Here is a 26,518-nt window from a genome sequence, read left to right on the forward strand (position 1 = left end):
ATTTTGGAAAGTTAAGGTACACTATACATCGACTTACATTTTTGTATTGTTAAACATCTACGAAACATTATTACAATTATCTTCTATTAAACAATGACTAAAAAACAGATACAAAGGAAATTAAAGCGGATAGAGCCGACTGCATCAATAACATAGTATAAGAAAGATTTTTCTTAACAATCCATGTATAAGGTTAATTTTTACCAAATATAGAAACAGTTTTGAGCCAAATTAATATTGATAATTACTTAAATTAGATCAGAATTCCTTAACAACTTGCACTAAACCAATAACACTTCGGCAACATTATCAAAGAGAAATCTCATTTATATTGAACTGAAAACGATGGGAAATTTTCAACCTTATTCTGACGAAATAACACTACTTTTCATAATTCCTATACAATACAATATTTACGATAAAAGACAGGTTACACAGTTACTACAAGGATACATTAACGACTACATACCTTGATATCAATACTTAATAGAATAATCGGTAGTTATATTTAACCTACGACGCATCACAATGAAAATGTATAAGCAACTAGTAAAATTATAGACAGTCTTTATATAACTTTAATATAATCGACAGCGGGATGACACAACGAGCCTGAAGAAATATTTGGCAATTTTAAGTAGTTGAACAAAACATAACTAATCTTTACCTACTCAAATTACATTACCTACTTAAATTCATTTGCAAATATCTACGAAATAAACTTTCAGAACTCATATAGATTTATATAGATCGCAGATTTTAATACAGATATATTTCAAAATTATAATAGGTACGTTACACGCTTACTTATATATTTTTTATTTCGAATACGAAAGTAATAAAAGAAATATTTATTGAAATTAGAATTTCATGGATACGAATGATCTGTAAACACAATTTTTTTGATTTATTTCAACAATGAGAAAATTCTATACTTAGCTATAACAACCACATCTAAAACTAACCTTTTGAGATTTAATTGAATGAAATATATACACAATTATAACTACCATGCATCAATAATTTGAAATGTAATATTTAAAAACTTCCTTCAGGCTAGTCGTTCAACCAAAGGGAAAGAATGCGTACCGCTTTAGCGGAGTCAAAACACTTACACTAACACACTTACAAACTATAACTATTATGCTAAAATTATGCTTCCCGAATAATAATAATAATAATGAGATCTTGACATAACCAGTTAGTGCAACAAATGGGCTTAATAACATCGATTTTAAATTTAGCGAAATTGAATATTTACATTGACAAATATTGGAGTTATACAATACTAAATAGACCAACAATATAAAACAATACTTAGACGACTGTTAAATAGATCATACCTAATTTACGATCGAACGAAAACGTAATCAGAATAATTTCTATAATTACGAGCTTTGAACTAAATTTAAAACATATTTTAGTTTGAATTTACTTGTTTTTTACATGTAAAATCATGCGCCAGACAGTTAAAGAATAATTAACGTAATAAAACGTTAAAGTAATACGATAAAACTCGTACATACGATTTTACGAAACGTGTACGTACCCCGACTAAGAAATATAATCTCTAAGTCTAAGATTTGAACTGTGTTTTATCTAAAATTTCTACAAATACTAATCGTAATGGAAATAATTTAGGTGTCGGATTATAATTGAATAAAAAAAAAAACGAAATAATCGTGTAAATTTTCAGCCATTTTGGGTAAGAATGATTCTGATTCAAGTTACAAATCCTTTGAAAAATCTAACATATTTTGCTCTATGATCTATTGAAACATTCCGGGGCTTTTAATGCCCCAAAAAGTCATCAACTTTACATAATATTAAACTCAAATTATAGAAAAAAAAAAACATCAAAAAAATATTAAATTACGCCTCAACTTATTATACAACATATACTCACAATACAGTACCTTATTTACAGAGATAATAGGATTAAAATTACATTTACAACAATACATTTTAAATTACGAATTAGATTTGTTAAATACGACGACTACGTGCTATCGACATACATTTTGAAAACATTAAATGTATCATATTAATAAATAAATATGAAACCATAAAAATGGTGTGTCCGCACGATGGCAAAATTTACATTTGAAAGGTTTTTTAAAACACCAAAAACGAATGCTGTGTGTAGTACCTTTATGACGGAGAAATAGCCCCTCAAAACAAAATCATATCGAGAGAAAATATACAAAACTACGTGTGGTTTATGAAACTGGTGTATGAAAAATGTTTTAAAAAAAAAGTTCAATTCATATTGAAAATTCAGATATAGGTACTTCGAGAATAGATAAATGATTAAATCATAATTTATAAAATTAATTTATCCTAATAAACTTTTCACTCGAATCGTCTTTTAAGCACGGCTAGAGTTGCCAGTTCATTATTTAAATGCATTTGTATATTTAATTGTTATCATTTTAGATACTTTTAGGGAATAACACATAAATTAAAAGTTTGATCTTGAACATATATTATGTATGCTGATGTAAGTATGTGTCGCTAAAATACCAATGGTGAGTTGTGTCTCAATTTGGCATTATATTAGCAGTTTCTCATTATATCGTTTGTATATTAAGCGTATGGAATATGTATGGCTGTTTAGCTGTTAATTACCGTGTGTTCATCATGCATTGTGCATAGTGTTTTTGTTTAGAACTGACCTTTCATACTACTCGTGATTTTTGTGTTAGCATGTTTTCTTTCACTCAAGAATTTGCTTGACACGCTTTGTCAGTCCAAGTCACATTTTAAACGACCATCATTCAGTTGGATATTACGAAATTGAATATTTTTCTTCGTAATTATTATTATAAATGTCCGTGAGAATTGAGATTACACATATTGAACGAAATTTCTAACAGTATTTAATAGTAAATGAGCCACTTGGGTAGCGTTGTTAATTTTGAAATTATACTCATTTCACAAATTTAAGCACGTTGGACAAAAAAAAAGTATGCATTTTAATTTAAATGCCAATATTAAGATATAAAAATGCAGTTTAGAAGTCTAGAAGTATATCAAGCATTATTTTTATGCTTTTATTAAATTAGTATGCTAGGGATTGATATAATATTAAATAATATAATATGGAAATTTTTTAAAATTTTGTATGATGATTTGTACTAGATTTAAGCCCATTGGAGTTACAATATTTCGTTTCGAGTTTCGCAATCTGTACACCTGTCTCATTATATTTCTTTAAGTAACTGAAACATTGAAATGCTTGAATAGGTAGTTTAATAAATAGAATATTATCCTTCGTATGTTCTTTCTCATAAAACCACATGCAATTCATTAATTATAATTGTAATAGAATAAACTTTATTACGAAAACTACAAGTTATGAATGACCCACGCACACATGTACAGAACCAACCAATAGACGGTCTCGGCCAGCTCTGTCGGGGGCCACGCGCAAGATGCGTACGTATGATCACTCAGAAATAATACACGATCTATTGATTGTCTTTAAAATAAATTACTATTTAATCATGATAATTTGACAAAATTCTGAATTATTGCAGGTGATTTTGAATCGTTAGATGGAATGTTTAGATAGTCTAGGAGGAATTGACGCATGAGTGCCAAAACTACTCCACCTCACCTCGATTTTTCACCAAGTCCTCTTACAATTGCTCTACTGATGATATAAATGCATGTTTTGCCAACCCCGTGCCATATTGCTTTAACCGAAATTGGTTTGATTGTATCCGAAATATTGTTATATTTCAGCCGAAAATTATTTGTCAATTAGTCCATTGAAATGTTACATTTTAAAGGTTTTAGCGTGGGTTTCTCAGAGGATGCAATTTGTTTGATCGATGTGGGGGGGAGGGGATTTATTAGTTGCTTAGGGGGTTTATTATGTTTCACACTTTATTTCCTAAACTAGCAATTCTACAGATAAAAACACAAAACAAAATCCGTAGCAAATTGAATTGTCTACAACTTTTTCAATAAAATAAAAATTAAGCTGTTTTAAACAAAGAGAAGTTTATTTCATAAGAATCTAATATTAAAAAAATTGTTTGGATGTATTACACTATAATAAGTAAGTTTCTGTAGGTTTGTTTTTTTGGAGATAACGCGAGAAAAAGCGGCGACACCACAAATTTTATGTTAAGCCACTAAAAAACCCCCTCCCCCCACATCCATAAAACAAATTACATCCTCTGAGTAACGCACGCTAAGACCTTTAAAATGTAACATTCCAATGCACTAATTGACAAAAAATTTCGGCTGGAATATAACAATACTTCGGATTTGATCAAACAAATTTCGGTTAAAGCAATATGGCACTGGGTTGCCAATGCCAAAACAAGCATTAATATCACTAGTAGAGCAATTGGAAGAAGACTAGGTAAAAAATCGAGGTGAGTTGGATTAGGTTTCGGTTATCCATGCGCCAATACCACCTAGACCAAGAGGTACTTTAGAGATTTATTATATTGTATAAATTTTGTAGTATAACGTTTTCAACACACAATCAAATAAACATACATCCTTAAGCGAATAATAAAGAATCGGTAAAAAAAAAATCTATTATAAGCAGTGGTGGCTCAGTGGTGAGAAACTCGGACTTCAAAATCTATAAGTCGGGGTTCGAGACCGGGCGAGCGTGCAGGAAATAAATTGATTTTTCAATTTATCTGTGCATGTGGATAGCATCACCACTGCTTAAACGGTGAAGGAAAACATCGTGAGGAAACCGGCATGTCCATGAATTAAAAGTTCGACGACATGTGACATCTGCCAACCCGCACTTGGCCAGCGTGGTGGATTATGGCCCGAACCCTCATAGGAGGCCTGTGTCCCAGCAGTGGGAACATATATGGGCTGATGATAATGATGATGATGATGATGATGAAAAAAAAAATCCCGAATCTAATCGACTGAATTTAAACCATATTATAAACTACTTTAAAGCTAATTTCACGAAAATGAAAATAAAACCAGCTCATTCACTAGTCAAATAGTAAAAGTTTCGTCTGTGTATTATGTGGCCTCTCAATTTTCACGGACCCACTAGCGTACACGTCCAACGTCAGTCCCACCTGGCCGTTCAAAGTTTATTCAAGTGTGATCTAACTCTGTGTGACTTCGTACCTTGGTCAGTAGGTGTTATGTGTAGAAAAAAGGAAAATGACGCGATTTTCTTAGTATTTCACACTAAGAACATAGCGGGTCATATTTAAGCTTTCAAGTCCTGTATTGAATTTTGAATTCCGTTCACGTTCCTTCATTTCATGGATGGTACCTAACGTTTGTATTCAAATAGAATGCGTATATCTTCCACATTCTATTATCTACCCTATCAATAACCATATCCGTAAAAAAATCACCAGTTCTTGTGAAAAATTAGACAGAAAAACTAAAAAAAAAATGAATTTTGTAGTCAAAACTAAAAACTGTCATGGCCAAAAAATTCATAACTTTAAATCACAAGAACGTCAAACTACAAATCAAAGCTGTTTATCAGCGAATCTCCATACAAGGCCGTATAATGGGGGTAGTTCGATCATACTGTATTTATCCTACCCGCATCTAATACCACTTTTCTATTCCTACGGCGCTGTGTCGGAGCCTGCACGGGGTTGTGCCTTGTGATGTCTTGACTGAAGTATATCCTTCATGTGCTTAGTGCAGGGTTTTAGATCTTTTGGAGCGTTTCAATGCCTTTGATGTTCGCACCCATGGCAACTTGAATGTGCTGGAAAGAGACAGCGATAATTAGACGCAGCCTGATAAGCGAGGATCGTGTTACATACATACTCTGGCTACACACGTATCCCAAAATGTGATAAAATTTCTTCCTTCAGATAATTTTGTGATACAAATAAAATTACAATATACACATTCAACATTGAAAGCCTTAATAAAATATAACATACACCATTTAATTCCATTTATACATAAAGTAATGTAACATAATTTAAAACATCACAACTATACGTATTCTTACCTTTGAGTCGTCATTTCTTAGATTATATATTGCATCGTAACTAAATACAAACAAATTCATCATACGTACCGTTGTCAGAGCCGGCGACTGCTTTTAAACTGAGAACTGTCATTTTCATTAATATGATGATACTTTAACCATAACGTATTACATTTAGTCTACGACTTACCTTTAGTATACATCCATCAAGGCGTTATTAAAATGCGAACCTACTTGATGCAAACTATTGAGATTGCATCAAATTTATTGAAATTTGCGAAGCTTTGTGTTCACAGAAGATCAGAAAAGTATTATCAACACAACATTACTTGAGATTCTTATAAGATTATGACTCTAGTGAAGTGAGAATTGCCTATATTCCCGCCCATAAATCTCTATGTACTGTTTCACTAATAATATCCAATGATTTTTTTTATAAATTAAACGAAACCTAAGCTCTGTCTAACTAGCAATAACATAAAAGGTATTGCACTCGCATTTCTAACTCCAATACATATCAAAACGAACACCTGAGCCGATAAAATTAAAATAACTACCTATGGCTATTAATATACAAAGCAATAAACATGCAATTCTCTATAATCGTGGAAGTGTCTATATTAACGTGCTACGTGCAAATACCATAGTCCAACCTAATAATTAATATGTAACCTAATATCACTGTTAAATTTAATCACAGAGTGGATAATGTTTCGATCATCAACCAACAATTTTATTCTGCTCGCACCTGGGAAGGCCACACATCACAAAAGATCGGCGTGAAAGCATGATAATGTTATTGTTTTGCGTACGGCGAGTAGGGAAACTAAAAACTGTCCATATCCTCACACTTCCTAGTCCGTTCCGTCATTGCCATCGTCAGTCTTTTATCCCAACAATTTAAAAGCAAGCGACGCATTTACAGAGGCTATCTATGCAAATGTTGCATCCTTCATGGGCGGAGGGCGCTTACTATAACACGAGCCAACAACTCGTTGCCCACTTGGCTATTACTTACATAAAAAAATTCTGATGAAAGTTGTTTTAAAAGATAACTGCTCCGTTCTTAATAGCATGTATGCACACTGCTAAAGAAATGGTACAGTGAAATTTACAAATTAAAATAAACTTTCTCGTTTTTTCCATCATTCGATATCACAGATACGTAATACGATACGTCAACGTAAGTTATCGTATATTACGTTTACGTAAGTTTCAAATACAAAACAACATTGCTCTTTGAAAATTTAACACAGGCATTATAACGCTGCCAGACAAAGACGTTGTACATCACCGCATCTTTCATCTCTGTCTTACATAGAACAATCCTTATTATAAAACATAATGAAAATTGCGACAATCATTTAATGCGACAACTTTCAGTGCATCATGCAAAATTTGATTAATAGTATGTACTTACGAGATGTATTAGTACTAAAAGAAAATACTTAAACAAAACTCTCTTGATTAACTCTTTACAGATTATCGGCTATTGTATCAAGGGTTTCGCTGTAATCGCTGCAATGACAAATCGTTTACTATATGAAGTTTAAGATGTTAGTAAATCTAAAAGTGCACATCAAGTTATATTGCGTCTATCGTTGTATAAACTGATCAATTTCTTTATAAACAATAATGACTTATAGAAATTATTCCATTTACAAATCTAGCTATGAACAATTAGTGTCTACTTAAATGAAAAAATCATTACATTATAGAAATTCAGTAAATGTAAAAACACTCTTCACTCAAATTTAAAAATAGTGAAGAATTAGTCAATTATCTCTGTGAACGTCAAAAAAATATTCGTATTATTAAGAATAGACACAATTGAACGAGATGGCATTTAATGAGCGAGTACAATCAGCAACGAAAGACAAAATAAGAATCGTTTGTTCGTTAAATTCAAAATCACAATTTACCATTGTAATCAGGGATATTGCTAATAAATTTAAATAGACTATAATACACAATATAAAAATATGTTTATATCGTATATATCATATAAATATTACTTTCTTTGCTGACCATACTCACTATTTCCTATTTAGCTTGCAAAATTTTTATACTATGTATTTCGTATGTTATTATTATTTATGAGCAAGCATTATAACTGCCCACTTCATAAATAAATTGAATGACGTATGCTTAAAATGCTCTAAGAAAATATTATGGATATTTACATCCTATTATTTAAGAAAATATAATTTTCTATATGTAACTTTAAAATGGTCAGGTAGCCATCTAAAATGAATTTATAATACGAAGCTAATAAGGGCCACAATAACGCGTCTTTTTCCAAAATACACAATTTAAAGTTGCATCCGAAATTTTATCAAATTTAAGGACTCGGAAGTTGGTTTTTTATCACATAATGATATTTATACTGTACATTTAATATGAGAAATAATATGCCTATTGTATTCAACCGCTGTTGAAATTCATACTTATTTATGCAAATAAACCCTAAGTAACATAATATACTGTTTCACAATAAATTCATGAAAAATAACTTAATAAATAATGTAATATAAAAATATATATTTCGAATAGGCATAACATATTGCGACCCTTTTTAGTTGTATATGTCTAGTTTTCTACGCATATAATATGTGTTAAAATATAAAATCACACGTATAAATACCTAAATAGAGCTAGCTCAAGCCTAATTACAGCTAAAAATGTAAAAAATATCGTTAATAGTTGTGAGTACAAACACATGCGCCTGCGCCGAATTTACCGTTAGAAAATTATTTTTTAGTTATATACTCGTATACATGTACCTGTCGGTGGAAAATACATTTCAATGATTCATAGGAATTGCGTAAACAATCATAAAACGTAAAAATATAACAAAATATGTGTCAAATTTTTTATCTGTATGTTGAGACGAAATAATATCATGCATAAAATGAATTTTAATTTAGTGCGAGAAGAAAATGTGAAGCACTTTCAAGCACAGTGTTTAGTGTTATGGTAGTATGAAAAGGCGGTGAAATATACAATGTGATATGGGAATTTTATTTACAACCAACACATATTTTAGTATATCAAATTCTCGTGTCGGAGTGTAACTAAACCTTCAAAACGAGCACTTTTCCGATTTTTGCGATTTTTTTCGGTAACGTAACGTTTATCGTCTGTAAAACACATATATCTAGAAAAAAAAATGGAACTGTCGATTTTTTCCCATAACATATGTAACATGGAATTAAGGTTCAAGGCTTCATGCAGTACATAGTAACGAAATATAACAATTTTGTATACGGTAGTGTGATATAGAAAACGCATTACTTCTCAATACATTGCAATATCGATATTTACATAGAAAAATAGGTGTTTTAGGGAATTTTCTCGAGCATTTCTTTTCTTATAGCGTATAACACTCCGTTTTCTATATCACATGGGACTTCACAGGTTATAAGATTAATATCATGCAGTGCAATTAGATGAAATACAATATTTCAGGTGAAGAGCAAATATGATACGGAAAACGTTTGTACGTCTAAACACACGATTACTAAATAAATAGAAGCACACACAGAAAACGAGAATTTACGATTTTTTTTGCACCAGTCATTTTTATAGCGAATAAAACTCATCGTTTTCCATATCACACACAACAAGGGAGTCAGTTTCATGCGGCACAAGGTGAAATATAATGATTCGAGTTTATAGGACGATATTAGGAATTGATTAAAAATAGGTCCCTACCTAAGACACGCACAGTGCTGTACTCTATTTTACCGAGTACAAACTTTCCGTTAGATTCAACGACATCTGTCGACATCTTTGAAAATCCCCACAAGAAAACCCACAAGACAGCGTTTAAAAAATGGCGGGATATTTGAATTTGGAACGATACCGCTCGTTTAAGTTCGGGCGCATCATGCGATTTTGTAGCGTTTTTCGCCTTTATTACTAGCTTACTTAGTAACGTGATAGATGGGGTTAAATAATAATACAATATACAGATCTATTATTTGTTTCTTAGTTATAATGGACGCCTTATATGGACGAGGTTTAAATTTATTAAAAATATATTTCTATCTGTACTTCTTTATTTTAATATCATTTTATTTCTTTCTTTCTGCATATACATACCCACATGTCTGGAAGCGATTCTCAAGTAGATATATTAACCCATGCTTTCAAAGCCCAATTGAGATCGAGTTTTGCTTTGCTTTGTAAACATGTATTGTTACCTTTATATTTTGCGAAGAAATTTCAGCATTTCCGCATTCGCCCTAAATTTAATTTTTTACCTTAGACCATGTCGATCGACCATGTGTATCATTCCCGAATTCTTATTTTTATTAACGAATACACTTTACCTTGAAAAAGAACTGGATCTAGGCTTCCGGCATTAGAGAAACTAAACCATTAATGATAGTTAATAAAAGTGGAACGAATATCTGAGCACTAACTATTCCTCATTTACATCAACCTCAGTTTCTATTTCCGTATCAACACACAATAAACGTTTAATTGTTTAAAGCAATCAAATTCTATCAGCGAAACACAATCCTCAGCCTCAGCCACGTCTTGCTTCAAGTGCTTTTCGTGTATTGTCCTACTAAACCGGCCACCCATACAACCCAAATAATATAAAATATTACACTGGGAGCCGCCCATAACAAATGCTTATTTTAGTAACATGGCTAATCTTATAGCCACCGCGGCCGCTCCTAGTTAATGGCCAATCTAGTACCGCAGCTGCACTTGTTAGCGTTCAATCTAAAACTGCGGCTGCCCCCAGATAACTTCTAATCTAGTAGGTACCGCGGCAGCCCCCAGTTAACACCTCATCTAGTACGACCTGCCTGCCCCCAGTTATATCCTAATCTAGTAACGCGGCTGCCCATAGTTAACGCCTTATCTAGCACCGCGGCTGCCCCTAGTTAACGCCACATCTAGTAGCGCGGCTGCCCCTAGTTAACGCCCCATCTAGTACCGTGACTGCCCGAAATAAACGCCCAATCTAGTAGCGCGGCTGAGGAGTATTCCAGAACGTTAGTGCCCATACATTCGCCGCGACTTACGCATTGGGCAAGTCTGGCACGTCCTCCCCAAACGAGCCAACGGGCAGGTTTATCGCGATCTGCAGCTCGCTCATGTCCCGCTGCGGCCGCGGCCACACCGTGTACACGGAGGGCGCAGACACGGGCGAGCTGGACCACGCGTCCCTGTGCCGTTGCCTTAACCGTTCCATGTGACGCTGTTCCCTTATCCGGCGCATGTGCCATCTAAAATTGTATTTCGCCTTTACTGTTCGCTCTGTTAGGGGACATTTGTTGGGGAACTTGTTTACGAAGTGCCCTTCGGACTTTGGGGATCCTCGAATTATCATTGTTATTATTAAACGAGTATCTCCCGTGCGTGTGTCATACAAAATTGCATTTGGGGTTTATTGTCTGCTCTTTGGGAACTGATGTTTGGGATTTTTTTCGAAGTGGACTTTGGAGTTCTTTCGGGATAATATTTATTAGTATTATATCGTACACGTATCTCCGATGTACCTATTGCTGAATAACATAATATGAATCTACGTGTCCTACTATATTTATAACTTGTTCTAGGGCTGTTAAGACTCATTAATTTCCTAATTAAATTTATAAATTGCCATTATTTAATTTATTTTGTAAACGCATCTACGATGAGATGCTAGTACTCGAATATAGTTTAAATTCTATGTATATGAATTAATTTATGGGGAATATTTATGTCATTGAAATCATCGTAATATATAACGACGGCATTTGATAATTTAATACGAAAATGTATTAACTCCGCCTTCTATTGTAGTATGAATATAGCACACCTTTATCCGTTTATAAATATAGCTTGTAAATAGTAAAGTTAAGAGGAACATAGTAATGGAACGTGACAGAAGATATATCTAAACTAACAATAGGAAAAACACACACAAATAAAACTAGAACACATTGAATATGCAATTCGCTATACTAATGAATTGTGAACTAGATGATGCCTGTAATGATATCTGAGCCCTAGTTTTTGATGAGTATTGGAAAGAAGGGAAATCGTGAGACTTCATAGTGGAATGGACACATAAAACATTTAAGTTTTGTGAATATGTTTGCCCCTTACCTTATATCAGATCACGAAAAATATACTAGCCCTTTATTTGTAAGAGATACAATGATATTAAGTCAGAATCAACGGAGAAAAAGTAACGTAAACGCAATTAAAACTTTATGGTAATTATACTATTTTTATTAAAATACATTTCAAATTTCGAATTCCGGAAACCGGGAACCGGAAACGGCACATTTGCGAGTAAATTATTCCATATATTTATTCCATTTCATAATTAAAAAAAAAGATTTGAATAAGGTATAGAGTAAAAAGCTTGAAGCGATCTTGTGTTTAAGGATAAAACAACAAACGTATTCACAGAACAAATCTAAACATTTATACTAACACATGAGGATGGATGTATTCAAAACAAATATAAATTTAATGATAGCATTTGATCCATTTAAAATTGAACTTAAACATGTTTGATATAAGATGCACAATCAGCTGTCGCCGACTGTTCTGTAGTTAACGGTGTTTGAATTCACAACTTTCATGTCATATAAAAAATTTGTTAATAACTCTTCTATTCATAGTTGTATAGTATCGTCTATTAGCGCCCCTCGACATTTATCAAACAGGATGAGACCCATCCATAAGTGGTTAAAGTCAGTTGATATTACGACATAATGACAACGACATCAAACCAACTTTCGATACTAATCTAAATGTATTAATCGTTCCATAAACCGAAAAAAAAAACCGGGAGTCGAACCCAGTCCCCCCCCCCCCCCTAGCCCTCCTCCCATCTCCTACCGCACTACCAAAGGAGGTAAGAGCATATATCACCTCAGCTGGCGGCGCTCTTCGGCTTCGAGTTTAGTGTGACGTTTCTCAAAAGCCTTCTCATTCACATTCTCAGTTCCCTCCAACGTGTAACAACTTACGAATGGTTTCTCGCGCCAACGCGGTACCTGTAAAGAGACGTTTGCTGTGTTAGCTGTGTGTACAATTGAAATTAATCCCTACTGATCGCCCCGGCTCCGCTTGGATGGTACTTTTCTTGTAAATTTTTCAAATTTTATCTTAGAAGTATACTATAGAACTAACAAAGGACGGAAAAATTATGTGACTCGAAAAACCCTGCTGAGCCAGCTCAGCCCAACAACACCCCCCAAAACCGATCGTAAACAACCCAAAAAATACCTCAACCGAGTCCATTTCAGTGCCAAGCAAGGGGTCGATGTCGTCGAGTTTCACATCCGAGTCCAGGCCCAAGTACCAGGTGAGGTCCGGGTCACCGATTACGGTGTTGTACGGTGAGTTCGTCGTGATACCGGGAGGTGGAGTCTTCTTGCCGCGCAGTGGCGCTGGAAGCAAGAAATAACTTTAGATTTTTTTATTTCATAGTCGGCAATGGAGCTGTTGGATGGTAAGCGCTACCCCCGCCCATGCACATTTGGAAGAATGGTCGATAGACCTTACGACTCTACAAACAGATTGCCGACGTTAAATAGGAATACGATATGGGCCTCCAGAATCTTCTTTCAGTTTATGCCGTGCACACAGTTACAGTTCGCGCAAAACTTCCAGTTCGCTCTGAAGTTACTGAGAGACGCTGCCTGATTGCAAAGTTGTCCCTCCTTAAATATTAAGCAAATACCAATCATCACTTTGTATTCTTTATGTAAAACTGTTCTTAATGCAATACTTCCTTAAATAAAATTATGTACGTACGCCAATCGCATCAACTTCAGAGCAGAGAGCGGAGAGACTTGAAGTTTGGTGAGAACTGTACGAATTAATGTTTCTCTATTTAGCCAACGTTTTGCTTTATTTTATACACATGTTATAACAATTGTGTTTTTGCTAATATATATACAAATTAATGAATGAATGTCCGAAATTAATGCTACATTTGAAAATAAGTAGACTAAAGACTAGACTTCATTTGCTGGACAATGATCACCGACAAAGGCAGACCACCGATCATTTTATCATAATTTGGTGTTAGATAAAAGTTGAAGGTCTTTTGAAAATCTAATTACAGACAAAATCAATTTCAAATAATTTCTTAACTTGAGTTAAAATTGAATGTATAATTTGAATGACATTACAATAATCGATATTCTAGTTATAAGTCCGCGGCGTCACAAGCGTGGTGCCCAGGTTAGAAGCCTATGCGCTAATCTAGTCTATAGTTAATTTCTGCAGACAAATTCATACAGATCCCATCAGCTGTATCTGTGCGAAAAAGTAAGAAACATTCATACATTCTTTCAAACATTAAAAAAATATCTATTATAGGTGTCCAATGTTCATTCGTATGAAACTATCACCTGACATGATTCTGAACCGTTTGTGTAAATATTAACGAAATTATATCCATCATTTATCATCATCTCTCAACCATCCAACCAGCCTTCGTAATTTAAATATAAAGATAAATAAAAAAGGACGACTGACGACACCCTACGAGCGCTAGTGACGGAATGGTTACTATTCAGTGAAATGGTGATACAAATTTCATATGTCAATCTCACATCCCTTCAGTAAACAATTTATTTATTGTAACCCAAATTTAGAAGCATAGAATTTAAGACATGTATTACACACATTCACACGCAGACATACACACATGTATACGCATATACATACAGACACACATAGACATTCACATATGATGAGACTGCACACACATAAATCTCCTGTAGAGACTACAGTTCCTTCACTCAACGCACAGAACGCATAGTAACAGAATAGTAAAATAATAAAATCGTCCCATAGCAAATGCAAATGAATAATAATTTATAAATGCAAATAATAATTAATCTTCTTATTATTATCTAAGCCTTATTAATCGTATGCTTCTATTTTATTATTCCTGTCTAAAATTCAATCGTTATGTTATAGTATATACCTACTAGTCAGTCTCTAACGTTTAAATTTGGTCAACCTACAACACATTTGCCTAGTTGAAACCGAATCACACTCTTCTTTGGCAAATATTTATTTCGTTATAAAGTACATTTATTACCCTGGTTCTCTTATAATCTTGTAATTTATCGTATAAAATATGAAAGTATATATAATTTAATGAATATTGGATGGCATTAAACTATGTATTCATTTTATTGTGGACTTTAAACATATTTACTTAATAGCGTGAAAACATCTCTTCTGAATATATAGTAGTACGTTTTTAATTAACTATTCATAATTACGTTTATGTATACATTTATCTATTAATTAGTCACACATTTACTTTATTATTATTATCTTAATACGCACTAGTATGTAACAACTAGCGTTTCGCCCCGGCATTGCCCGTGGTATCTACAGCCTATAACAGCACTCGTAACATAATCGACGGTTTCAAAATTTATTCATCATTAGAAAGATGAATCTTCATTGAGTATAGGCTATTATGTACCACAGGCAAAGCCGGAGCGAACAGCTAGTTATTTGTTCAGATTAGCGGATCCTAACTATCATAATATCATGAAATATTATAAAATGTAGTGTTTTCTTTTGTAATATTATAAATCTGAAAATTTGTACTGTGTTGGTATATTATATATCTGTGATATTATTTATGCTAATCTTATTCTCAAACGACTAAATCCATTGTAAATTGGTTGAATATATACAGAAAAATTACCTATATCTTTAATATACCATTTTTAATTTCATTAGAAAAGCCACAGACTTTTGCTGGCATCTTGGTATATATAATAAGAGAGATAATATACCAATATAAATACGTGTACTTAAATGAAAAGTATCTACAGACAAGGCATTTCTTTTATAGTAAACTATAAGTAACTTTGTACCATCATATTTTTAAACATACGAGTTTAAAGCTATTATATTCTGCCTAAACAATACCTTTATAACGATATTAAAAAAAATGTGTATTAAGTAAAAATATATCTTTAACCGATTAACTCGTATATGTCACTGAATAAAACTTATATAACGAAGAAAAGAGCTTCTATGTCAATGAAAGGCCGTCAAAAAGCCGTTACACCTCTAGTGTTACACGTGTTTATGGGCGGTGGTGACCACTTAGCATCAGGTGGCCTATCTGCTCCTTTGCTTGCTCTGCTATTAAAAAAAAAACTCAAAAAATGAAGGTGTTCAATTTGATGATGTTATTTCCTTAGCTCCGTGGGTTTTCAATTCATGGTGTCATTTGATTCCATTATGGAATATGGTGTGTCGGTTTGTATACATGTGTGTAGTACCCCCCTTTGTAGGAACGCCGGAGACCCTTGTTATGTTAATTACCCATTTTGATGCAGTCGGTCGCATGTTAAACCCGTAAAAACACGGGTTATAATTTTTTTATTAATTTACATATCTGAGCTATAATTAATCAATAATAATCAGAATAAAAAATAAATTATAGAAAGGAATAGATAAATATAAGTGAAGTCCCGTGTCCCCTAGTGGGGTATGGGGCAGATGATATACATCTGTTTCACTGATCGATTTTCTTTATGGACAAGTAGGTGATCAGCCTTCTGTGTCCTGCCAGACCGAGACATTTTTTTTTTTTTTTGTGCGTCCCCACCGGGAATCGAACCCAGGACCCCTCGGTTCTACGCTCACGCGTTAACCACTGTACCAAGGAGGCGGTCAAATAGATAAATATACTACAATCAATATTTTCCATTGAATAATTGCCGATTATGTCATTCCGTATATCCACAAAAATATACCAAACGAATTATAATATAATACATTCAATTTATATACCGATATACTGAATAATACATAAACTGTATACTTAATATGTTATTTGACATTTTACAAATACGAATAAAGAGAAATATTACATATTAATATTTACACATAATAATTAATACTAAAAAAGGTTAATTGTTAACAATTATAATACTTATGCATGAGTTTTACAATAATGTATTTTATATAAATACTTATATATAACACTAGCGGTCCACCCCGGCTTAACCCGTGGTAAATATATATTATATATCCTATACCACTCAGGAACCAGGTCTGATATTCTTGAGATTAGCGATATTATTCTATTTAATAGTATTAGAATACATAAATAGTATAGTTAAATAATAGTAAAATATACATACAAGATGTACTATGTTAACCTGTCGAGTGCCGAATTAAATAATATGTATTTCTTATTTCTCTCTCTCCTTTCCTAGAATGAATACGGTTACAACTGACCCCATCGTATTCCATTATCATATTATAGTAACTCCACATTTCTTGAATAAATAAGAAAATAGATGTAATTCACACAATGACTATTGCTCTATAAGAAACCTAATACAATATCTTCAGGAATTTAGAATTATCGCCTTGTATTGTCTCTACATGATCTTTAAACAAAATCAAAGAATGCTTTAATTACCAGTACATTTTACTTACTTTTATATGTTATAATTGTGTTATATATTAATGTCACGTATTTTCTTTATAATTCAATAAATACATATAACATATTACATACATAATAAGTACATACTTAAATGTATAAATTTATTTAAATGTTAGCTTTTTCTTAAAATAATCAAGTGCCATTCGAGCTGAAAGACAAAACAAAAAAAAACAAATGGAACTTTAAGTAATGGTGAAATGATTTGCCCTTAGAGGGACAAATACTTTCATGTCCTTATGTGGACATACAAAAGCAGTGGTGGCTCAGTGATGAGAAACTCGGACTTCAAAATCGCTAAGTCGGGGTTCAAGACCGGGAGAGCGTGCAGAAAATAAATTGATTTTTCAATTTATCTGCACACGTGGATAACATCACCACTGATAAAACGGTGAAACACCGTAAGGAAACCGGCATGTCCAAGAATCAAAAGTTCGACGACATGTGCCAACCCGCACTTGGCCAGCGTGGTGGATTATGGCCTGAACCTTCATGAGAGGCCTGTGTCCCAGCAGTGGGAGAACATGTATGGGCTGATGATGATCAGTTTTATAGACTTTCTGAGCGATGCCAGAAAAGACAAATTAGTTCAGATCGTTTTTTTTTCCAGCACCCCGGACAGAACCTTCCATTGAAACCTCTTACTCTCACGCATACCTCAGAATTGCGCTGAGTGTGTTCTCTATGATGCCAAATACACAAATACATTATCGATCGGGAATCGAACCCAGCCTCTTAGCCCCTTGACCTTTTAATAATTTAGGGCATTAAATGTAGTTTTGCTTTGTTACCCAAACAATATTGCAATTTAAAACTTAAGAGTTTCTTTTTTAGATACAGACATCCTGTAGATTTCTTTCGAAGGAACACCATCAAGTCCTTAAATACAAGAAACCACAAGAAGCAGCCACAATGGTCAGATCCCATCTTATACCATGTTCGACATTATCAAACACATTATTAGTACCTTTAGTGCCCCTAGCCTTTGCCTGTGTTTTCGTCTGCTTAATTAGCCCAGTAGCAGAAAACGCACGTTTCCTACCACGATTGCTTTGACCTCCTCTTTTGGCCGTCTCTTCGTCCTCCTAAAAATTGTAATGCGGTTTACTTCATTGCTTTATGGCAACTGGGTAAAGGTCGAAATCGAGAAGCTTGTTACTTGAAGTTGCAGCTTTATATAGCTTTAAAGGTCAGCTATTTGCGGGATAAAAAGTTTACGAGGTAAAGACAGCGGTGTTAGTATTGGTAAAACTATAACGTCTATGTTATTGTACAGGAGTAAATTGTTATTTTGGGTTTAGGAATTATATCACATACTTGGTGGGATCAGAAAGGAAGGACAGGAAAGCGGAAATGTGTTGGATTGTCCATTCCGTTATTAAAACTATATCTATGTTAGGCACAAGAACAGGTAACAGCTTGTTATTTAGAAAATTACATCAATACATAGCTAAGATGACAAATTATAAGCCAAAAAATCACATTATTTTATATTAGACAAACAAAAACAAACACTAAAACGAAATATCTTCACATTCGCAACAGCCCAATGGTTGGTACCGCTTTAGCAACTACCGTCACCAATTATCAAAGCTCTTACCTCGGCCAAGTCCATCAAGCTGGTTGTTCTACCCGCCCTTTTCTTTGACTTATCGGGCAGTACTGGCGTGTAATCCAGCGTGTTTATGTTGTCCAGGCTATCTAAATTGTCCAAAGTGACATCTGACGTGAACAACTCTTGGAACTCATTCGCGTCCAAGGAGGGCAGCGATGAGGACAAATTCTCCCCCTCGTTGAAGAACGCAAAGTTGTCGTTCTTGTTGTATATCCTCCAATCGATATCTGGCTCAGTTTTGACCAGTTCCAAGTCGCCCTCGTCCATAATGATCTTCGAGGGGTCTTTAAACAAGAAGCGGCTCTTCATCTTGTCCTGCATGTCGTAGAACTTTCCAGATTTCTTCTTGTTGTTTGGCTTCAACATCAGTTTTTGTATTGGCGACTGTTCTCTCATCTCAGCCTCGCCTATTTGGTACGGATCTTCGCCTGTCGGGGTAGTATCGATTAATTGTAGCCTATCAGATAAAGAGCCAGTGAATTGCGCATTACGCTTTGGTATCTTCAACTTGCCGTATGTGTTAATCATTTTCGTTTTTCGATTAACGGTGAACCGTTGGAAGCTTCTGGTAGAGGATTTCGCTGCAAATGTTTTGTGTTCTTTTTTAGTTATTGAGTGAATTAAGTTGCTTTAACGGCTTTCGGTTCAATCTAGTACTCTGTGGTAGAATTTTATACGTTCGTCATATAAGTAAAGAGGATTTCTTTTGTCTCTCTTTCTGTTTACGGGCAAGTAAGCAATGTTTGCTAGATCGAGCTACAGAGTATTGAAAGTTACGGCTTAGTTTCTTGTTTCAATCTCGAAATACCAGATACTTATAACAAATACTAATTTCTAAAAACTAGCCTTAACTAGATGGGACTAGATGGAACTATGGTATCGATGCCACCAAAGTGAAAATATTCAATAAATATGCGTAAATTTATTTTAAAACTGATAACATCAAAGATTTTCTCTAAGTCTTGGAGCAAAAATACCATTTATTACGTATGGATGACGTTTGTTGAATGCAATAAAATAATATCATGGAAAAGAAAAAAATAAGCAGTAGTTATTACTCAGTGTCAATACGTTTTGAACGATGAGTGAAGGATCGGAACATTCCTATACCCAATCAATCTTCATTCTACTCTAAATCTCATCATTTTCTGCATGATCGAATCTAGTTAGGCAAACTACTTGTAGCTTATGGAACCACCAGGCGACACTAATTGGCAATGCGTAGAGATATTCAAAACTAAGCACTGTATACATAAAGAAAAAAAAATGATATGCACAGAAACCTCGCATTCAACATCCCTATATCACAAAATGAATATTGAATAATGATCGTCGATGACATCGTAAACGCAGAATGAATTCCTGCCTAATACGAATATCACATACTTATTCCTCCTACATTAACTAACTACACGTGAGAAACCAGATTGAGCAAATTACGATCCTACTTCTACATACGTAGAGTTCCCGGACTACATCTGAAAAACTGGACCGAGCTATCGATCTTCTACATACCCCCCCTCCCACGTCCCTATACAACCCCCCACCCTCTCCCTAAATCGCGTGACGCCGCGAGCTGCAACTAGTACACACAATACTTACATGTAGGTGCGGGCGCGGGCGTGGCCACGGGTGCGGGCGTCTCCACCGGCTTGGTGGCCGGCTTCGGCCGGCTAACCGCGCTCGCGGTGGGTGACGTCCTGCGCCGGTTGCGCTGCAGACGCTGTAGGATCGGCTTGCGGCTGTGAACCAAGCCAATTGATTATTAATCTATTTATGTATGGTTTAAATGAATATATATAAACAAGAGACCGTAACAAACCAGATGCTATAGATTTCCTCCTAATCCTATACATCAATCCTATAGATTTTTATAGATTTCGCGGTTGTTAGGCCACAAACGAGCTGAAGAAAAAAGCTCATCGAAAAGGAAAGTTGAATTCTCGAAAACTGATTCAACTACGAACAGGATTGATTTAGCGCTAAGTGACGTCATATGTCATCAAACCAATTAATAATGAAAGTAGCAACAACGTTTTGTATTGAAATTTGACCTAAAAGACAATGCCTACAAAACAAACTGTTATTATTATGCAAAATATTTCTCTAAGTTAATCGTATTTTTTAAATGAGTCTTGACACCAACGGTCATGAGGTTCTTGTTCTCAGATGGATTTCGTATTTGAATAAGAAGACTGACTGTAGACTGTTGGAAAACCCGCCAAGTACAATGCTATTACCATCTAGAAAATAAGCCATCTAGATACTAAGACCGGCAGGCTTAGACTGGACCGAATTATTGTGTGTGTGTGTGTGTGTTTGTCACTCGCATGAATATTATATCCTGTACTGTGCTTTGTCAAACTGCTTAATAATCCCGGGAATCGAACCCAGGTCCCTCGATTGTTTTGTTGTACCACTGTACTGAGACAATCATCTAACATCATATTAATGAATAAATAAATTATTTAAACCAAAATCGTCTTGAAATAACATAGGCGCAATTCGAAGATTGATATAGATATTGATTTTATGCAATCTCTGTTAGCATATATCAGATATCATACCAAAATAACATATTAATCTTGTGTGGGCGTTCAGATTTAATAAATCCATTACAAACGCCTCACCTTTAAAGCTCATCGGCTAAGAATATCAATCTATCATTGGATAAAATAAACAATCGATACAATAGACTTCGCGAGATGCAACATACACTCTCAATATAAATATTTCGCATTAAGCTATAACATTGTAGGATTATTTTTTACTAGTCTAATACATAATATTAATATTCATAGTAATAATTGTAGTTTGTACTGTTTGTCCATTGCTAAATCCCAGAATTGTTAGTTAGTATCTGACATTATGTTGTTTGTATTTAAAATAAAGATGGCGTTAAACGAATTAACATTGAACAAATAGATTCAGCATCATTTCAAATTTTCATAAATTTTCATCTTTTGACACGTGATTGTAAAATCGTGGTGGTGTGTGTGACTTTGTTATTGATTTAACGTAACTTTATTAAAAAAAAATGATATCATACTGCACTCCTTCTTTCTATAATAAGTGTGTTAATTTTTTTTTACACATATTTTTGTTTAAATAATACACCAAAATTGTCGAAAACAAAATTGCAGCAATACACGGACTATCTCATAACAATCGCGGAGCAAAATCATAAATAAATAATTAATAATATGTTATTTTTTGATAATGCGAATTAATGTTCTTTCAAATATATTTAAAAATGCCCCAAACTTCATTCTCAGGCTAATGCCTTATGCCTCTACGAATACCAATTCATTCTTGAACATTCCTTCTAAACAATATTTCATAGCAAGTACAAATGAATACAAGGATTGTTACAAACAATAAACATTAAAAATAAACTAACTAAAAATTCGCAATAGCTCCCTACCACAAGCGATGATACCAAACGCTAAATACTTGGCAGTCATATAATATGAATAGTGATGTAGCTATTCATATTCCAAGGCCAGATTCTCACTATATTCTTGCCTACAAAGATCTCTCAATAATCATCACCTATCACATTTACCTAATACCTATAATACTATAAAATATTGCTAGTAATAGATAGTACTACATGGAAGCAAATAATTTCACTTGAATAAGAAATAGACAAAGTTCCAGATATATCCAACCAGCTGTTGAGAGTTAGAATATAACACACACCTACACATGATAATAAATATATATCAAAATAATAATATGCATGTAATTATCTTGTACTCCAATAGAATGTTCTAGGATACCTATTGGCCGTCTTAGTACTCAATGCCCCAGAGCGAGCTGACTCTGCCTTTATCTCCTTGCGCACCTCCTTCTTAATCAACGATCGCTTATTGTCGATCATTTTCTCTGGGGCCAGAGTTGTCTTTAGTAATTTCTTTGTGTCCTGATCCGGATCTTTGGTGTAAGCCGCAATTTGCTCTGAAACGAAACAAGAAAACTTATTAAATATGGAATAATAATTATGTACCAATTATAACAGTGGCAACACTCGACTTATATGCCTCTCAGGATGTAGCACCGTTCGGGCCAGCTCACACCACCTAATGATGCTATCAGGATAGACTGCTTCAAGCTGTGACTGCATATACTGAACATCTTTTATATACACTGATACACCAAATCACTCAAGCAACTCCAACTGCTTTGAACGGTCGTGCGGTCAAGCTTTTGTTCTCAATTCTGCTTTTGGTTTTTGGACATTCTTATATCTTCGTGATTTAATCACATTCATCAGTATCATTTATTAACTTCGGGCATATTCATCATCATCAACCCATATTAGTTCCCATTGCAAAGACACAGTCCACCTAAGAGGGTTCCAGTCATAATCCATGCCGCTGCCCAAGTGTGTGTTGGCAGATGTCATACCTTGACAAACTTTTGATTCTTAGATGTGTCAGTTTCTTCATAGTTCCATTATCCTTCACCACTTCAAGTTTAATTTATTGCTCACAATTAAGGCGTATAACTAATGCCAATTAATATAATGATCTGGACTTGCTGGCCAGCTATTTGTCAAAAATACATTTTCTTCTGCATTACCTACCTGGAGTTGCAGTGAGGCGAGCAATTCCAAATGTCTCCTTGATTGGTGTCGTTTGGTCCAACACCAAGGACCCGTTGCTTGGGAGAAGAAGCTCTGAGAAGCTATTCAGTACAATCTGTAAATGTGAGCAATGTTGAAGTAAACAAAAAAAAAATTAAAAATTAGAAAAAAAAAACCCTTCTAAATTATCTTGCGGTTGTGTATTTAACTGAAGGTGAAACAAATTTAAAAAAATGCAAATAATCAACTAACAATCTTTTCACACACAATGCATACTATATCCTTGGATAGTAGACTTCAGATTATTACCTCAGATGTGGTTGGTTCGTTCTTCACGGATCCAGATGTTACAGTGGATGTTGGTTTTGAAGCGTGGTAGGCTGCATTAAGTGCCTGGGTTCTTGGGCTTATGGCCACACGACGCTCTGTCCTCATTAATTTCGCCTTTAGCTATAAAAGGGAATAATTTTAAATGCTACTATGATCTTATTGCTATAAGTGCAAGACATATACAAGTAAAGTAAAGATAAAAACTAGATACACAATCATCGTCAAAAAATTACCAAGCAAAAAGTTTATTCAATCTGAGATTTAAGTAGACTTTTATATTTATGTGCCTTCTTATTCTGACTTTAAGTGAAGTGAATAAGGTTGAATTCATTTTAAAAAATTATTGCTTTTCGTAAGTAAGTTTCGTGAACGCACCTTTAAGCAATGCCAATAAGGTTGATTTTATATAAGATTTTTTTCTTTGACTTGATTTATGACAATCACATTTTAGTGCAGTTTGAAGTAAATTATTGTATAGGATTGGGTACCTAGTTATTACTTATGATCGAAGTATGAGTAGTAATAAACCACTAACATTACATCATATAACATTATTAAATACAAAATTCATTGAATATAGATAATATGTATTTGTAAAATTAAACTGTAACAGAAATTCTCTTTCAATATTAGTTACATTGTTATAAAATAAAAATAGTTGCAGAGTAACTATCGTCTTTAGTAACCTCTCTTAGTTTGTGATGAATTATAACTAGGTGGCGCTATGTAAAATGCAGAGAAAATAATTATTTCCTCACTAACTGATGACTATACCATCATTATACATTTCTTTAAGAAGTACCTACTAAATTTAAAACTCCATGTTAAAAACTAAGTTCAATGTACAGTATGAATAAATTTATTTAAAAATAGAGAAACCAAACCGTGCATAAAAATAACGAAAAACTAATCACAATTCCACTAACTGAATAAAAAATATATTACAATTAATAAGCCCTCAACAACTAATTAATGTTATTCCTTCTATGTTGACAATTTAATAATTAATGTACTAATTCACTAATGAGTGGAACAAATTTGAAACTTTTGGGATGAGACTGTTGAGATATGCTTATCATAAAGGTCCTGAATTAAACTTTGTACAAAAACATAAAAATTACAATAAAACCTCATTTGGGTACTCGGTGAAATCTTTAAATGAAACAAAAAAGTTATCCAACAAATAATTAAGATTACAAGCATGATGTAATGTAAAGATATAACAAACAAATTTATTTCTATTATACATTCATCCCACATATGACCACACATTCCGATTAAATCATAAAATTTATTTTCAACTGTGAATCTAAAAATCACCACTAGCTTACATATAAAAATAAGTAATTCAAAAATAAATAATTTATGTATGTTTAAGAAAAAAATTCAAAACAATTTTCTTGTTTTTGGCTCACCTTTTAAATGCTTAGATCCTTGTTCTAATACATAAAATTATACATATCAAAAAAATTATTTTTCCAACCAACCATAAGGGCTGTTTATATAATTTGATTTTGGTAAATATTAATAAAAATTTATATATTATTATAATATATTATACATATATCACTTGAGTAAGTTAGTAATAGATAATTTACTAACCGAAATAAAATCAAATGTACAAATTTGAAATTGATGAGTATAAGTTTAGTTTGTTTGTTTACAAAATAGACACTTAACCTTGATTCATCAAGCATAAAAAAAATTAAACAAAAACCCCACTTACAGCATCATTTTCCTGTTTTAATGTTTGATACAGTTTGTCCCTTTTAGTTATCAATTCGTTTTGCTGTTGTATCAGATCCAAGTGGTATATAAGAAGGTCCTTTAACCGTTTGTTTTGATTTTCGAACGCGCTCAATTGGTCTTGCAGCTTGTGGAACTCCGAGGGAGTAGCGAGATTCTTTTCGTCACCAACGACACAGTGCGTTGACACCTCTACTTCCTTGTCTAGTTGCAATGCTGGTCGTCTATCAGATGCATCAGAATGGCAAGCGTAAATATGATCGAACGGAAAACTCAGCAAGCCGTCCTTTGTGTCCAGTTGATTGAGTGATGACAGTTCAGCCGAGAAATTTACCAAATTTGTTTCATTAACACTACTGCGACTGTTCATCTTTATTGGAAGCCAATATCGAAATGAATACAGACGAGCCAGCCGGCTGTCAAAACCTAGCTAACCAACTCTCCGCCTGTCTGTAGCATTACAATAGATTGATCGTTCCCAAAGCCATATATACAAACTTGTAAAGCACGAACCGAATACACCTTTTTCTAACATCACATTGTCATAACAATTAAAAATCTGCGTATCTCATAATCTTCTTTACTGACATTTCTTTCACGCACATGTAAAACTATAAAAGACGTACTAAAATAATCGTTTGTAGAGCTTGCTCTGGTTTAAATATTCTCTTTATCAAGACAAAGTTGTAGGTGTGCAGTTTTATCACATCAAAAGGATTTAAACATCACGAAAACCGCAGTTTACCAAATGTCTAGGTAAAAATTTTAACAAAATCTATCACTAGCGTCAAGGCGTCAACCATAGACAACAGAATTTATAGT

At 33.7% G+C, this 26,518-nt stretch overlaps 1 protein-coding gene across 2 annotated transcripts; it reads right to left on the minus strand.

The window, feature by feature from the left end:
* Positions 1 to 4,832: 4,832 nt before the first annotated feature.
* On the minus strand, positions 4,833 to 26,518 carry LOC119835807 (protein male-specific lethal-1-like). Of its 2 annotated transcripts, none has more exons than XM_038360816.1 (11): positions 25,677 to 26,518; positions 23,930 to 24,070; positions 23,621 to 23,735; positions 22,815 to 22,992; positions 20,635 to 20,774; positions 19,018 to 19,460; positions 18,385 to 18,502; positions 13,202 to 13,365; positions 12,845 to 12,969; positions 10,999 to 11,202; positions 4,833 to 5,725 (listed from the first exon to the last, which is right to left on the minus strand). In XM_038360816.1, exons 1-11 carry the CDS (start codon positions 26,064 to 26,066, stop codon positions 5,653 to 5,655), a joined length of 2,091 nt encoding a protein of 696 aa, XP_038216744.1. In that variant the 5' UTR covers positions 26,067 to 26,518; the 3' UTR covers positions 4,833 to 5,652. The 2 variants fall into 2 exon arrangements, with proteins under 2 accessions (XP_038216744.1, XP_038216743.1); XM_038360815.1 differs by having other exon boundaries at positions 19,018 to 19,613.

Source organism: Zerene cesonia, chromosome Z, assembly GCF_012273895.1.
Source record: "Zerene cesonia ecotype Mississippi chromosome Z, Zerene_cesonia_1.1, whole genome shotgun sequence".
Classification (NCBI taxonomy): Eukaryota; Metazoa; Arthropoda; class Insecta; order Lepidoptera; family Pieridae; genus Zerene; species Zerene cesonia.

Bases quoted from the DNA above. Each gene is read 5' to 3' on its own strand.
- LOC119835807 (XM_038360815.1), bottom strand. From the start codon at position 26,066: ATGAACAGTCGCAGTAGTGTTAATGAAACAAATTTGGTAAATTTCTCG. The intron at 22,993-23,620 runs GTAGGTAATGCA...GTTTCGTTTCAG, and splicing joins TCGCCTCACTGCAACTCCAG to AGCAAATTGCGGCTTACACC. The intron at 12,970-13,201 runs GTATTTTTTGGG...GTCTCTTTACAG, and splicing joins CTGAAATGGACTCGGTTGAG to GTACCGCGTTGGCGCGAGAA.